This window comes from Rhinoraja longicauda, chromosome 4, assembly GCF_053455715.1.
Source record: "Rhinoraja longicauda isolate Sanriku21f chromosome 4, sRhiLon1.1, whole genome shotgun sequence".
Taxonomy (NCBI): Eukaryota; Metazoa; Chordata; class Chondrichthyes; order Rajiformes; family Arhynchobatidae; genus Rhinoraja; species Rhinoraja longicauda.
The window spans coordinates 90,376,920-90,391,861 of NC_135956.1; the positions used below are offsets into that span (position 1 = coordinate 90,376,920).

General features: G+C 43.2%; 1 protein-coding gene across 1 annotated transcript in view; it reads right to left on the reverse strand.

The window, feature by feature from the left end:
- Positions 1-14,942, reverse strand: part of LOC144592968 (KAT8 regulatory NSL complex subunit 1-like) — a 79,411-nt gene that overhangs the window by 12,172 nt on the left and 52,297 nt on the right. The window contains exons 6-8 of the mRNA XM_078398352.1: positions 12,234-12,399; positions 8,627-8,794; positions 6,277-6,420 (exon numbers count right to left, since the gene is read on the reverse strand). Of these exons, the coding sequence (XP_078254478.1) occupies positions 6,277-6,420; positions 8,627-8,794; positions 12,234-12,399 (478 nt within the window). The remainder of the gene's footprint in view (positions 1-6,276; positions 6,421-8,626; positions 8,795-12,233; positions 12,400-14,942) is intronic.

Genomic DNA, 14,942 nt, shown 5'->3' on the forward strand with positions numbered 1-14,942 from the left:
GTAACAAGATTAACAATGCTCAGTATCCCATTTATTCCTTCTTTCCATAGAGGAAAGAGAGGAAAACTCCAAATATTCATTTACTTGTGCTGCAATAAAGAATTATCATTTCCACTCTTACAAATGCTATATTGATTCTTTGGTGGAACATTTATCCCTTTTCTGATTAATGTACCGAATCCAATTTAATGACCACAAGCAAAAAAAGTCAAATATTGCTGTTGACTCTCACTGGATTCCATCTCATTGATGAAAAGTTGACTCTCACTGAACTCTTGACACAATAGAATTTCACCTCACAAACTCAAAGCTGTCACCAAGATTTGAGTACTGGGTCAAACGGGGCTTTTTGAGTCCAGGAAACGGGGCTTCCCCTCTTCCATTATAGATGAGGCTCTCACGAGGGTCTCTTCTACATCCTCAGCTCCACTCTTGCTCCCCCTCCCCCCATTCGTAACAAGGACAGAATCCCCCTCGTTCATCCTGCCCTTAAATATACCTGGACTATCTCCGACATCTCCCTCCCGTTTCTGGACCTCACCATCTCCATCACCGGAGACAGACTAGTGACTGACATCTACTATAAAACCCACTGACTCGCACAGCTATCTGGACTACACTTCTTCCCACCCTGTCTCCTGCAAAAACTCTATCCCCTACTCCCAATTCCTCCGTCTACGCTGCATCTGCGCCCGGGATGAGGTGTTTCACACTAGGACATTCTTCAGGAAACGGGGCTTCCCCTCTTCCATTATAGATGAAGCTCTCACTAGGGCCTCATCTACATCCCGTAGCTCCGCTCTTGCTCCCCCTCCCCCCATTCGTAACAAGGACGGAATCCCCCTCGTTCTCACCTTCCACCCCACCAGCCAGCGTATCCAACAAATCATCCGCCAACATTTCCGTCACCTACAATGGGACCCCACCACTGGCCACATCTTCCCATCTCCTCCCCTTTCTGCGTTTCGCAGAGACCATTCCCTCCGTAACTCCCTGGTCCACTCGTCCCTTCCTACCCAAACCACCCCATCCCCGGGCACTTTCCTCTGCAACCACAGGAGATGCAACACCTGTCCCTTTACCTCCCCCCTCAACTCCACCCAAGGACCCAAACAGTCTTTCCAGGTGAGACAGAGGTTCACCTGCACCTCCTCCAACCTCATCTATTGCATCCGCTGCTCTAGATGTCAACTTCTTTACATCGGCGAAACCAAACGCAAGCTCGGCGATTGCTTCGTTCAACACCTTCGCACAGTCCGCCTTAACCAACCTGATCTCCCGGTGGCTGAGCACCTCAACTCCCCCTCCCACTCCCAGTCTGACCTTTCTGTCATAGGCCTCCTCCAGTGCCAAAGTGAGGCCCACCGGAAATTGGAGGAACAGCACCTCATATTTCGCCTGGGCAGCTTGCAGCCCAGTGGTATGAACATTGACGTCTCCAACTTTAGATAGTTCCTCTGTCCCTCTCTTCCCCTCCCCAGATCTCCCACTGTCTTCCTGTCTCCACCTATATCCTTCCTTTGTCCCGCCCCCCTGACATCAGTCTGAAGAAGGGTCTCAATAGACAATAGACAATAGGTGCAGGAGTAGGCCATTCAGCCCTTCGATCCAGCACCGCCATTCAATGCGATCATGGCTGATCACTCTCAATCAGTACCCCGTTCCTGCCTTCTCCCCATACCCCCTCACTCCGCTATCCTTAAGAGCTCTATCCAGCTCTCTCTTGAAAGCATCCAACGAACTGGCCTCCACTGCCTTCTGAGGCAGAGAATTCCACACCTTCACCACTCTCTGACTGAAAAAGTTCTTCCTCATTTCCGTTCTAAATGGCCTACCCCTTATTCTTAAACTGTGGCCCCTTGTTCTGGACTCCCCCAACATTGGGAACATGTTTCCTGCCTCTAATGTGTCCAATCCCCTAATTATCTTATATGTTTCAATAAGATCCCCCCTCATCCTTCTAAATTCCAGTGTATACAAGCCTCGACCCTAAACGTCACCCATTCCTTCTTCTCTGACCCTCTGCCGCCGCGCTGCACCATGGGAGGAAGGTCAGGCGCGGGGCACGCCGGGACAGGCGCCGGTCCTCCCGGGGGGGGGGGGGGGGGCACAATTATTAAAGTTTATTAAGTTAATTGATTTTTAAATGTAACAAATCTTGATCAATGGAGACCGCAGGGGAATGGTGCCTAGGGTGGGCCTAAAATTCTAGCCTTAGAGGGAGTACAGAGAAGGTTCACCATATTGATCCCTGGGATGGCAGGACTTTCATATGAAGAAAGACTGGATAGACTAGGCTTATACTCGCTGGAATTTAGACTGAGGGGGGATCTTATTGAAACATATAAAATTCTTAAGGGGTTGGAGAGGCTAGATGCGGGAAGATTGTTCCCGATGTTGGGGAAGTCCAGAACCAGGGGTCACAGCTTAAGGATAAGGGGAAAGTCTTTTAGGACCGAGATGAGAAAACATTTCTTCACACAGAGAGTGGTGAGTCTGTGGAATTCTCTGCCACAGAAGGTAGTTGAGGCCAGTTCATTGGCTATATTTAAGAGGGAGTTAGATGTGGCCCTTTTTGCTAAAGGGATCAGGGGGTATGGAGAGAAGGCAGGTACAGGTTACTGAGCTGGATGATCAGCCATGATCATATTGAATGGTGGTGCAGGCTCGAAGGGCCGAATGGCCTACTCCTGCACCTATTTTCTATGTTTCTATGTTGCACTATCGTGTACCATTTTGGCTGTATTTCGGGAACAAATATATCCACAAACCCACAAAACAAATATATCCACGAATATAAAGATGAGTTTTAGTGTAGATATACTACTACATTTGGAAGCTAAAATCCGGAAAGACCAAGTCAATTGATGAAGCCGGTGATAAAACTGTTCGAATTTGCCCCTCTTATAGCCATTGCAAACACACCTCCAACAATCTGCTGGAGCAACACCACTTAATCACCTGTTGGCACCATCTCGTTTTTAGTGATATTTTGAGACATGCTGCAACTTAGATTTTAAAGAGCAGCAGTGACCTGGACCTAGTCAATATGCAGCACTTAACTGGCAAAAAGAGGCGAGGCTGTTGTCTGCAAAACACCACTTGCCTACAAAATGTAGTGTAAGAAAATAACTGCAGATGCTGGTACAAATCGAAGGTATTTATTCACAAAATGCTGGAGTAACTCAGCAGGTCAGGTAGCATCTCAGGAGAGAAGGAATGGGTGACGTTTCGGGTCGAGACCCTTCTTCAGACTGAACTTGCCTACAAAATGGTGAGTACCCGCTGCTGTAATTTAAAATGGCACTCGGGCCATAGGGAAGAAATTTCAGCCACCGTTTGCTGTTTTATTGCCTGGGCTTTATCAAAATGATGTCTCAAATAGGTCAAGATCAGTGAAGAAGGTTGCAGGAAAACCTGTCCTCCATTAATAACCACATACACACTTTCCACAGGAGGGACCAGAATGCAACATGAGGGTCATTTCATTTTACCCTCTTTCACCGGCAGAAATAATGTTCAGGTCCTATGTGTTGCTGGGGCTGCAAACACTAAACTCACCACTGACAGGTTGATATTATATACCTTGCAGAACCCAAGATCACACTGGGCAGTGTACTGACTTGCCAAGGGGAAATGTTACCCATGTTGTACATTTATAACAGAATAATTAGGTGCTAATGTAACTCCTCCACCACCCCACACATCTCCCTCCACACATTACCTCTCTTAGTGTTGCTCTTAGTTAAGAAAATAAGGGAATTCAAAATGAGAATAAAAAACATGCGAGCCCGCAAAACAAATTTCACAGATGTACATTGTGTCCTTGGGAGCCATTTTTTTAGAATGAAGCAAATCTGCTCCGTTTGCAAGGTTGAAGGTACACATACAGCAGACAGAAAATCTCAGGTTCCACTGAACTACTCTCTTGTGGTCTTGTGACACAGGATTTATTAATGTAGCAGAGCGGTAGCTCAATTACAACATATGGCCTCAGCACTCCTGATCTTAGAAAATAGCAACTGTTATATTTGATTTCAGCTCCTGTTCACTCCATCTGTTGGAAAAGGCAATTCGGCACTTGCAAGTTCGTACTGCTTAATAAATAAATCTTCATAGATTTAAAGTACAGGCAGACCCAGGTTCTGTAAGGGTTCCGTTCCCAAGAACTGTCCTTAAGCCGATTTCTCCATAAATCAGAAACGTTCATTTTCTGCAGTTTCCCACATTTTATTCTTTCATTTGATTGAATAATCACCCTTAACCTACATTTAAACTAGTGGAATATAAATAATATCCAGTCCATAAAAGATACCATAAACTGTTTTATTTTTATTATTAATAGCTTGAAACAAATGCTTTAATAATGTATGGGAGAATTTGTGTAAAGACGGATTTTCGTAAGTCAGGTCATTTGAAAGCCAGGAAACCCCTGTGATTAAAATCAGAAGGGAAACTTTGTGAAAACTTCACTCAGAGGATGATGGAAATCTGCAATTCTCTGCTAAAAATAATGCTAGAGGCAGATACCCTAATTACATCTTCAGTGCAGGTGTCAGAGCTTATGGGAGAAGGCAGGGGAATGGGGTTAAGAGGGAGAAATAGATCAGCCATGATTGGATGGCGGAGTAGACTTGATGGGCCAATTGGCCTAATTCTGCTACTATCCCTTATGACCGTATGATCTTGGTCATACTTCAATGTACGCTTGAAGAACTATGACCTGAAAGCCTGTGGTCCTTATTCTGAAAAAAGGGATAACGCTGGAAAGCTTATTTACTATCCGCATGTACATGGGCTGCTTCGGTGCTAATTAATTTTCTACAATTCTAAATCAACATGGCCCTACAGAAAATACTTTGCCATTATATTAATCATATAAGTCTACATAGTTGCCATGTTCACAGTACCTTGTGAACTTCCCCCTTTCTCTGCCACTTACAACATTACCACAACCATCAGGTCTCAGTTTCTTTAATTCCAATTCCTTGCATATTTCCAATTACTCTCACCTCACAAAAGTGCAGCTGATTATCAATTTGATTGGTTATGTGCTCAGATTTGTTTTTAGCTGAAATACTGCAGAGATTAGAGGGAAAGGCAGGAAATCATGTTGCAGGCAAGGGCGCCAGGAGCCCAGGTAAAAAAGTACAGGCCAGGTTTAAGTTTGAATATCGCTTACTTTCCCTCTGCTCCTGGTGTTGGTCACTAATTTAGTCTTAGATAAACTGGTCATTTTCAGAATGAAATGAACCTGTGGCTGGAGAGGAAGAAGCAAATCAAACCAAGAGCTGACTTTCAATAGAAATAACTGTTTCAGACTGCATCTGCCAGACTTTCCTCCCTCTATTTTCCACACCACTCACCCTGGCCCCCGTACTCCTGAGTCGCTATGGCAACTGGAGTCAGACCTGTCACCTGCAGGCTTTCACTCTTGAAGCACACACCTTGTCACTTGGTTGTCTGGAGGGCATGCAGTGCAATCATCAGTAAAGGTGACACCTAGCAGGTCTGTGGTAGGCATTACACTATTTTTATTTAAAAAAAATTTTTTTTTAATCCTCAAAATCAAAGAATCGAGATCCCAAGGACATAGGTTTAAGGTGAGGAGGGAAAGATTTAATAGGAACCTGGGGGGTAACCTTTTCACACAAAGGTTGATGGTTGTATGGAACGAGCTGCCAGAGGAGATAGTTGAGGCGGGTACTATTGCATTGTTTAAGAAATATTTAGACAGGTACATGGATAGGATAGGTTTAGAGGGATATGGACCAAACATGACTCTATGGTTATCAGGTGAAAAATAAAGCTATTACCTGCAATTTCATAAATTACCCCATAATATTTAGAAACATAGAAAACATAGAAAATAGGTGCAGGTGGAGGCCATTAGGCCCTTCGAGCCAGCACCGCCATTCATTGTGATCATGGCTGATCATCCACAATCAGTAACCTTTGCCTGTCTTCTCCCCATATCCCTTGATTCCGCTAGCCCCTAGAGCTCTATCTAAGTCTTACTCATGACACAAATTTATAATCAAAACTCCACAAGGAGCACAATTTACCTTGCACAAGCTATACCTTTTTCTATCAAGAATTTTAATCAGCCTCTTTGGTGAACAATTACCATTATCAGCTGCTATTGTCATCAAATATAAAATCTGATTTTAGGAGTCTGACAAATATGAAGTTTCCTCAAATCAGTGACAGCCATCGATGCTACTAAGAACAACTTTGGGTACACAAGAATGGGCATTTCCGCATCATTGCTATTACCGAAGTGTACAGGGGTTCTTTGCTTCTTTATCTGTGTGCTGAGTTTTTCCGTGAAAGGATCAATCTCTGATTTTGAAGTTGGCTGCCAGTGATCTAGTCGTCTTTTGAAGATCTTTTCGGATGTATTTCCACTGTGCACATATTCTGAGGGTGAAAAAATAAAACTCTTAGAACGGAACACTAGCTCACCCGTTTGCAGGTCCACAGCTTTTCCAGTCACATTATGAGAGACTTTCCCCCATCTCAAGATCCCCAGAAAATATGCAAAGTTGAACATTTTTTAAATGTAATTTTCTTCCTCAAATCTCCTTTTCCTTTGTTCCAATAAAAACATTTACACAGCACCTTTAATATTAGACACATTCCTCAGTGGGTCAAAAATATGTACATGAAAAAACGATGGTAAAGAGAAATTACTGAGGGCGACTGATAGTTTGTCTGGGATTTTTAATCAAAGCTGGATGGCGACATTAAGGGAGATGCATTAGGAGCTGCACACAGAATGAATTGGAGGAAGAGTGTTTTGCAGTGAAATCAGCAAACTCAGAATCAAAATTTCTAATCTGACAGTCCCATTGAAGCTACATGCAGGACACAGTCTACTTACGTAGAACTTCGTAAAGAGGGATGTATGTGTAGAGTGTTTAAGTAAAAATCAGACAAAAATTACGATACAATGGAAGGATAAAAGACAGATTTTGAGTATTAACCAGCACCTGCATATCACTGTACCTTAATTGGTACACATGACTATAAAAGACCTTCAAAACCTTTAGTTCTTTGTTTCTACTTCTAGGTTTTGAAAGATTGTTAAATCAAGGGAATTTTGGAGATGAGGAGCAAGAAAGGTCCCAGCAATGCAGGCAACGATTAGGATAAAAATAGGGGATAAATTCAAGCCTTCAGCTTCAAAATAACAACTTACTTTCAGACAAAACAGTAACTGGCAATTCATATTCATCTGAGTAATGTAAGGGGGTAGTGAGGAGGATGGCAGTGGAAGGTTGTTTTCCAGATTGGAGGCCTGAGACCAGTGGTGTGCCACATGTAGACACAAAATGCTGGAGTAACTCAGCAGGACAGACAGCATCTCTGGAGAGAAGGAATGGGTGACGTTTCGGGTCAAGACTCTTCTTCAGACTGATCAGACTGTGTGCCACAGGGATTGGTGCTGGGTCCCCTATTGTTTGCCACATATTAATTAGTTGGATGAGAATGTAGGTGGCATGATGATTAAGTTTGTGGATGAAACCATAATTGGTGGTACAGTGGATAGTAAATTATGTTGTCTGAGGTCACAATAGAATCTCAATCAACTGGAAAATTGGACAATGGAATGGGAGATGGAATTTAACTCAGACTTAATGTAAAGTAATGCATTTGAGAAATTAAACCAGGGCAGGCCATATACAGTGAATGACTGGACTCTGAGACATGTCAGTAAACAGATGGGTCTGGGATACAAGTGCATTGTTCTTTGATCGAGCGACACAGGTAGACAGGGCTCATTGAATGCTTGCCTTCATTTGTCAGGGCATTAAGTACAAGAGCTGGGACAAGCTCTTGACATTGGTGAGATCGGACTGGGAGTGTTGCATGCAGTTCTGTTTGCCATATTATAGTCACAGTCTTTTCCCAGATTAGGGAATTTAAAAACTAGAGGACATAAGTTTAAGATGAGAGGGGAAATGATTAAAAAGAAATCTCAAAGAGCAAGTTTTTTCACGCAGGTGATTGGTAAATGGAATGTGCTGCCAGAGGAAGCAGTAAAGGCAGGCATATTTACAATGTTTAAAAGGTTTACAGTGATGTGGGCCAAACAAGATACACTTAGGTAGATACTTTGGTCCCATCATGGACAAATTGGGCGGAAAGACTTGTTTCTGTACAATGAATAACTAATGTTATGACTCTAACTGAGCGGGAAAAGATTTAATAATAACCTGAGGGGCAACCTTTTCACACTGAGGGTGGTGTATATATGGAACAAGATGCCAGAAGAGGTAGTTGAGGCAAGTCCAATAACAAAATTTAAAAGACGCTTGGGAAGGTGCATGGATAGGAAAGGTTAAGGAATATGGACCAAATGAGACTAGTTTCGATGGGGTATCTTGGTTGGCATGGACGAGTTGGGCTGAAATGCCTGTTTCCGTGCCGTATGACTTTAAAACAGATAATGTACTCACATACTCATTAATATTTAGAAGGGCTTCATTGTGTGCTAACTGTACCTAACCACAAAACAAGGACGTAAACCGTAAATTGCGTATTCTTTGTCTAATCTTGCTGGTGGCCCTTCAATGTAGCCCGACAGACAAAGGTCAATCGAAATTACTGAGATGAAACTTACTAGCAGATGAGAGGAGGGATGAGGCAAGTTTTTGACAAACTTTCTTTGCAGAATCTTGTGGTTGCTGCTTCACTTGAGACAACAACTTGAAAGACTTGAATTTTTGTGGGCGTTTTTGATGTTCTTCCTGCTTGAGTAAACCTTCGAAGTGCACATGAAGTGGTGTGTCTAAATATAAAACAACAGTCAAGCTCATTGTCGTGCTTACTAATTATATCGACCACTAAGGAATAAGCTTATTTGTTATCCTTAACATTTCAGGGCGATTCATTAGCAGTGATAGCGAAGGAGCAACCTGAAGCCCCAAGACGACTTTTAACTCGTTCAAAATGATGAATCTGATCTCTTGTAGGCTGGTTGGTAAAATGACTGCCACAAAGCCCAACTGGGAAACAATGTTCTTCAGAATAGAGAAACTTCTAAACAACACAATAATCCAACATAATGACCAATTATAGGTATCATTGAGGGATTATGAATAAAGACTGCACCACCAGTGATGTCCACATTATTAATAAATGAACAAAACAATAGAAGATTGCGTGAAACCAGAAAAATCCATTCATAACTCCATCAAAACACCTATTTACAACTTCACATTATTTAACTAAACAATAGACAATAGGTGCAGGAGTAGGCCATTCGGCCCTACGAGCCAGCACCACCATTCAATGTGATCATAGCTGATCATTCAGAATCAGTACCCCGTTCCTGCCTTCTCCCCATACCCCCTGACTCCACTATCTTTAAAAGCTCTATCTAGCTCTCTCTTGAAAGCATCCAGAGAACTGGCCTCCCTTCTGAGGCAGGGAATTCCACAGATTTACAGCTCTGACTGAAAAAGTTTTTCCTCATCTCCGTTCTAAACTGAAAAAGTTTTTCCTTATCTCCGTTCTAAACTCAGCTCAATTCTCAGCTCCGTTCTAAATTAATCTCAACTCAGCTCCGTTCTAAACTAGGCTCAATAAAATTTGCTCCTGTAGTTAGTCCCATAGGGTAGTAGTAAATCAAAATATTTGTCTAGTACGGAGATTCCTCTATCTAATTGATCACTCTTCAATTATAAAACCAGAGCGAGAGCAAAAATACTGTAGGATATTTGACAAATAAAATACTAGGCAAGGCACAAACAAGGTGTTTGCACAGCTTATCTAAGCTGTTCACCTGAAGCATTAAGTAAAGAAAATGCAGAAATCTCAGCGGGTCACATACAATCTGTAGAGACAGAAACAAAGTTTTTTCATAAAAATTGGAAAAGTTAAAACAACTTTAAAAAGTTGCAGCTTGTAATGGTTGCAGAAAAAACACTGCTGTTGATGCCTTCCAAGAGAGGATGATGATTATTTTTAATTAACCACAGGAGGCATAGTGCTGCTGTTGCACAATTCTGCAACCCAGGTTCCATCATGACTTCAGTGCTGCACTCTTTGGAGGTGGCAATGGCTACCTGGCAAAGGGCGGCGCAGCGGTAGAGTTGCTGCCTTACAGCGAATGCAGCGCCGGAGACTCAGGTTCGATCCTGACTACGGGCGCCGTCTGTACGGAGTTTGTACGTTCTCCCCGTGACCTGCGTGGGTTTTCTCCGAGATCTTCGGTTTCCTCCCACACTCCAAAGACGTACAGGTTTGTAGGTTAATTGACTGGGTAAATGTTTAAAAAAATTGTCCCTAGTGTGTGTAGGATAGTGTTAATGTGCGGGGATCGCTGGGCGGCGCGGACTCGGTGGGCCTGTTTCAGCGCTGTATCTCTAAATCTAAAAAAATATCTAAATCTACCCCCCGGGTCTCTGTCTTTCTCCCACGTCCCAAAGGCATGTTGGTAGCAGGTCAATTGGCTGCAGACGGCGGGAGATTTGGAGGGGGTTGGGCCCCCTGCCAATCAGCATGAGAAAAATAATAAGTTACAGGGATATAAGTTGTAGAATGGGACTCATAGGAATGCTGTGGGAACCAGCATTGACCTGAAGAATCAAATGGCCTCCTTCTGAGTTGTAAGGTAATATTAAATCATAGCTGAGATGTCTGTTGTAATGGAAATAGAGGGAGACAGGTGAAGAAAATTAGACAGAAAGACATGCTGGAACCGTGAGATAGCATAACAGTCACTCGATATCCTGAAAGAGAATTCTGGAAATAGCAGAACAGCGAGTACATATGGGGACAGAAAAAATAAGTTCATGGATAGATGACCCTGCATCAAAACTGGTCAATTACAACACTGGCCAATTACAACACTGGCAATAGAAGTTAGTTATCTGCTATTGTTAAATTCGGCATTGAATTCCAAAGTCTGCAACGTGCTTAGCCAGAAGATGAGGTGCTGTTCCTCATGCTAATGTTGGACTTGGTTGGAGACCCAAGACAAGAGTAGGAGCAGAATGGAGAATTTAACAGACAGGAAACAAGAAGATCAGATCACCCTCAGTGTGGAGTATTCTGAAAATCCATCACCCAATCTGTGCTGGGCGTCTTATATGTAAAGACCACATCATGAGCACTGCTTGCAATACACCAAACTGAACGAGTGCAAGTAAGTTGCTGCTTCTTCTGGAAGGAATGCTTGCATCCCTGGAGAGTGGGAAGGCATGAGGTTAAAAGGGCCTGGGAAGTGAGAATCTTCTCAAAGTAGTGAAAGAGCAAACTGGAGTCGCAGAATGGACCATTCAGAATGCAGAACGGGGAGATGAGGAAAGATGCGTTTGGCGGTGGGAACTCACATGAAGGATATTACGAAGGATGATCTGGCGAGAATATGTTGAACCTTATTCCTTGCTCTGGCCAAAAGCAGAGTGGGTGGGAGCAGGCATGATTCTGATTTTGTTCATTATGATAACAAGGAAGCCATGGCATGTGAAGAAAGACAACATCTCAGATGCACTGGTGTGGAAAGTCTTAAGAGGTATGATGGAGCCAGAAAAATGAAAGAATACTGTGGGAACATTTACAGGAACAAGTATAGTCTTAAAACCACAATAGACAATAGGTGCAGGAGTAGGCCATTCTGCCCTTCAAGCCAGCAACACCATTCAATGTGATCATGGCTGATCATTCCCAATCAGTACCCCGTTCCTGCCTTCTCCCCATACCCCCTGACTCCGCTATCCTTAAGAGCTCTATCCAGCTCTCTCTTGAAAGCACTCAGAGAATTGGCCTCCACTGCCTTCTGAGGCAGAGAATTCCACAGATTTACAACTCTCTGACTGAAAAAGGTTTTTCCTCATCTCTGTTCTAAATGGCCTACCTCTTATTCTTAAAGTGTGGCCCCTGGTTCTGGACCCCCAACATCGGGAACATGTTTCCTGCCTCTAATGTGTCCAACCTCTTAATAATCTTATATGTTTCAATAAGATCCCCTCTCATCCTTCTAAATTCCAGTGTATACAAGCCTAGTCGATCCAGTCTTTACAATTCATCCATTTTAAAGGATAGAAAAATAGGGATACAGATTATTAGATTTTTAAAAAGCAGAAAAAGTACAGTAGGTAGAGCTAACGAGCACTATTAATTTAATTCTAAAGTGGAACTTTCAAGCAAAAGGGCTATACAACTAATTGAAACTTGCAGAAATTTAATTGTTTTTAATTACATGACACAAAATCCACACTCACCTTGTGGAAGTGACAGTATGGGGTGGTAGCAGGGTTCCATTATGGCCACACGTTCCTGTGGAGGCATATTGGCCTGATCCATCGTCTGCATCAAGGCTTTAGAACCACATAAAATACATGTGGTCGGCCAGTCACAGCTACACCTAATGCTTAGAGGACGTTGTGCCTACAAAAAGAAATGAAAAAGGTATATGTAAGGAATATTTCTGTGGACTGAAGCTACAAGGAATACATTAACTACCAGAATAAGCTTCTGTAACAGAAACCTAAAAACTTCATTTTGTTCTGATACAGGATCTCAACCCGAAATGTCAAGCGCCTCGTCTTCACAGATGCTGCCTGACCCACTGAGATCTTCTAACAACTTGTTTTTGGCTCCAGATTCCAGCATCTGCAATCTCTTGTGTCACCATTTCTTTTTATCTCTCTATCTCTCTTGAAAATGCTGACATGCGGTCTCTTTCATAGCCAAAGGAAACCTTCTGGTTTATTGCCAATAAGTCGTTTACAGATGCACGTCAGGCAACAAGTGTAAAACATGAACTATTTTTTAAAAATTGAGATCTCAGCTGAACATTATGTCACATTCATTCACTTCACATTCCTGCAGAAACTGGTACATGTGGGGGCTGAGGCATGAGCATGGCTTAACATTTGACAGCCTGTGGAGTGGAAAACATGCATAACAGGAATACATTGTGAACGTGCATAAGTGTCCATAACCTGATCGGGTTATTGGGGTGGCTGTGCAAATACATGCTGCCCCTAAGACCATGCACACAACCAGCATGAGGAGTCCATAGTTTCCATCCTTGACACTCTGAAGGCATGGAGGGTATCCCAATAATAGCTATCTTCATTAAGGCAGACAGATGTAGCATTAGTAAGTCAGCAAAATGGGAACTTCTATCGACATTCAGAACCTCGCTCAACTAACAGACAAGGAAGAAAATAAACATCATAGAACAGTACTTAGAACAGAAAAGATTCACCAGGCCTTGCAGGCTTGAGTTATTTTGAAGGGCTGGAAAAACTGGGAATTATTTACTTTGAGCAGAGGAGGCTGAGGAGAGACCTTATTGAAGTTTACAAAATCATCAGGGGCATAAAGTGAAGCTCAGCTGTTTCTCCAGAGCAGGATATCCTAAAACTAGAGGGCCTAGGCATATGGGGAGAGGAGAGAGATTTAAGAGGGACCTCAGGAGTAACTTTATTTACTCAAAGGGTAGTCCATATCTGGAACAAACTGCCTGAGGAAACCACAGAAGCGAATACAATAGACAATAGGTGCAGGAGTAGGCCATTCAGCCCTTCGAGCCAGCACCGCCATTCAATGCGATCATGGCTGATCACTCTCAATCAGTACCCCGTTCCTGCCTTCTCCCCATACCCCCTCACTCCGCTATCCTTAAGAGCTCTATCCAGCTCTCTCTTGAAAGCATCCAACGAACTGGCCTCCACTGCCTTCTGAGGCAGAGAATTCCACACCTTCACCACTCTGACTGAAAAAGTTCTTCCTCATCTCCGTTCTAAATGGCCTACCCCTTATTCTTAAACTGTGGCCCCTTGTTCTGGACTCCCCCAACATTGGGAACATGTTTCCTGCCTCTAATGTGTCCAATCCCCTAATTATCTTATATGTTTCAATAAGATCCCCCCTCATCCTTCTAAATTCCAGTGTATACAAGCCCAATCGCTCCAGCCTTTCAACATATGACAGTCCCGCCATTCCGGGAATTAACCTAGTGAACCTACGCTGCACGCCCTCCATAGCAAGAATATCCTTCCTCAAATTTGGAGACCAAAACTGCACACAGTACTCCAGGTGCGGTCTCACCAGGGCCCGGTACAACTGTAGAAGGACCTCTTTGCTCCTATACTCAACTCCTCTTGTTACGAAGGCCAACATTCCATTGGCTTTCTTCACTGCCTGCTGTACCTGCATGCTTCCTTTCATTGACTGATGCACTAGGACACCCAGATCTCGTTGAACTCCCCCTCCTCCTAACTTGACACCATTCAGATAATAATCTGCCTTTCTATTCTTACTTCCAAAGTGAATAACCTCACACTTATCTACATTAAACTGCATCTGCCATGTATCCGCCCACTCACACAACCTGTCCAAGTCACCCTGCAGCCTTATTGCATCTTCCTCACAATTCACACTACCCCCCAGCTTAGTATCATCTGCAAATTTGCTAATGGTACTTTTAATCCCTTCGTCTAAGTCATTAATGTATATTGTAAATAGCTGGGGTCCCAGCACCGAACCTTGCGGTACCCCACTGGTCACTGCCTGCCATTCCGAAAGGGCCCCATTTATCCCCACTTTTTGCTTTCTGTCTGTCAACCAATTTTCTATCCATGTCAGTACCCTACCCCCAATACCATGTGCCCTAATTTTGCCCACTAATCTCCTATGTTGGACCTTGTCGAAGGCTTTCTGAAAGTCGAGGTACACCACATCCACTGACTCTCCCCTGTCAATTTTCCTAGTTACATCCTCAAAAAATTCCAGTAGATTTGTCAAGCATGATTTCCCCTTCGTAAATCCATGCTGACTCGGAATGATCCCGTTACTGCTATCCAAATGCTCAGCAATTTCGTCTTTTATAATTGACTCCAGCATCTTCCCCACCACTGATGTCAGACTAACTGGTCTATAATTACCCGTTTTCTCTCTCCCTCCTTTCTTAAAAAGTGGGA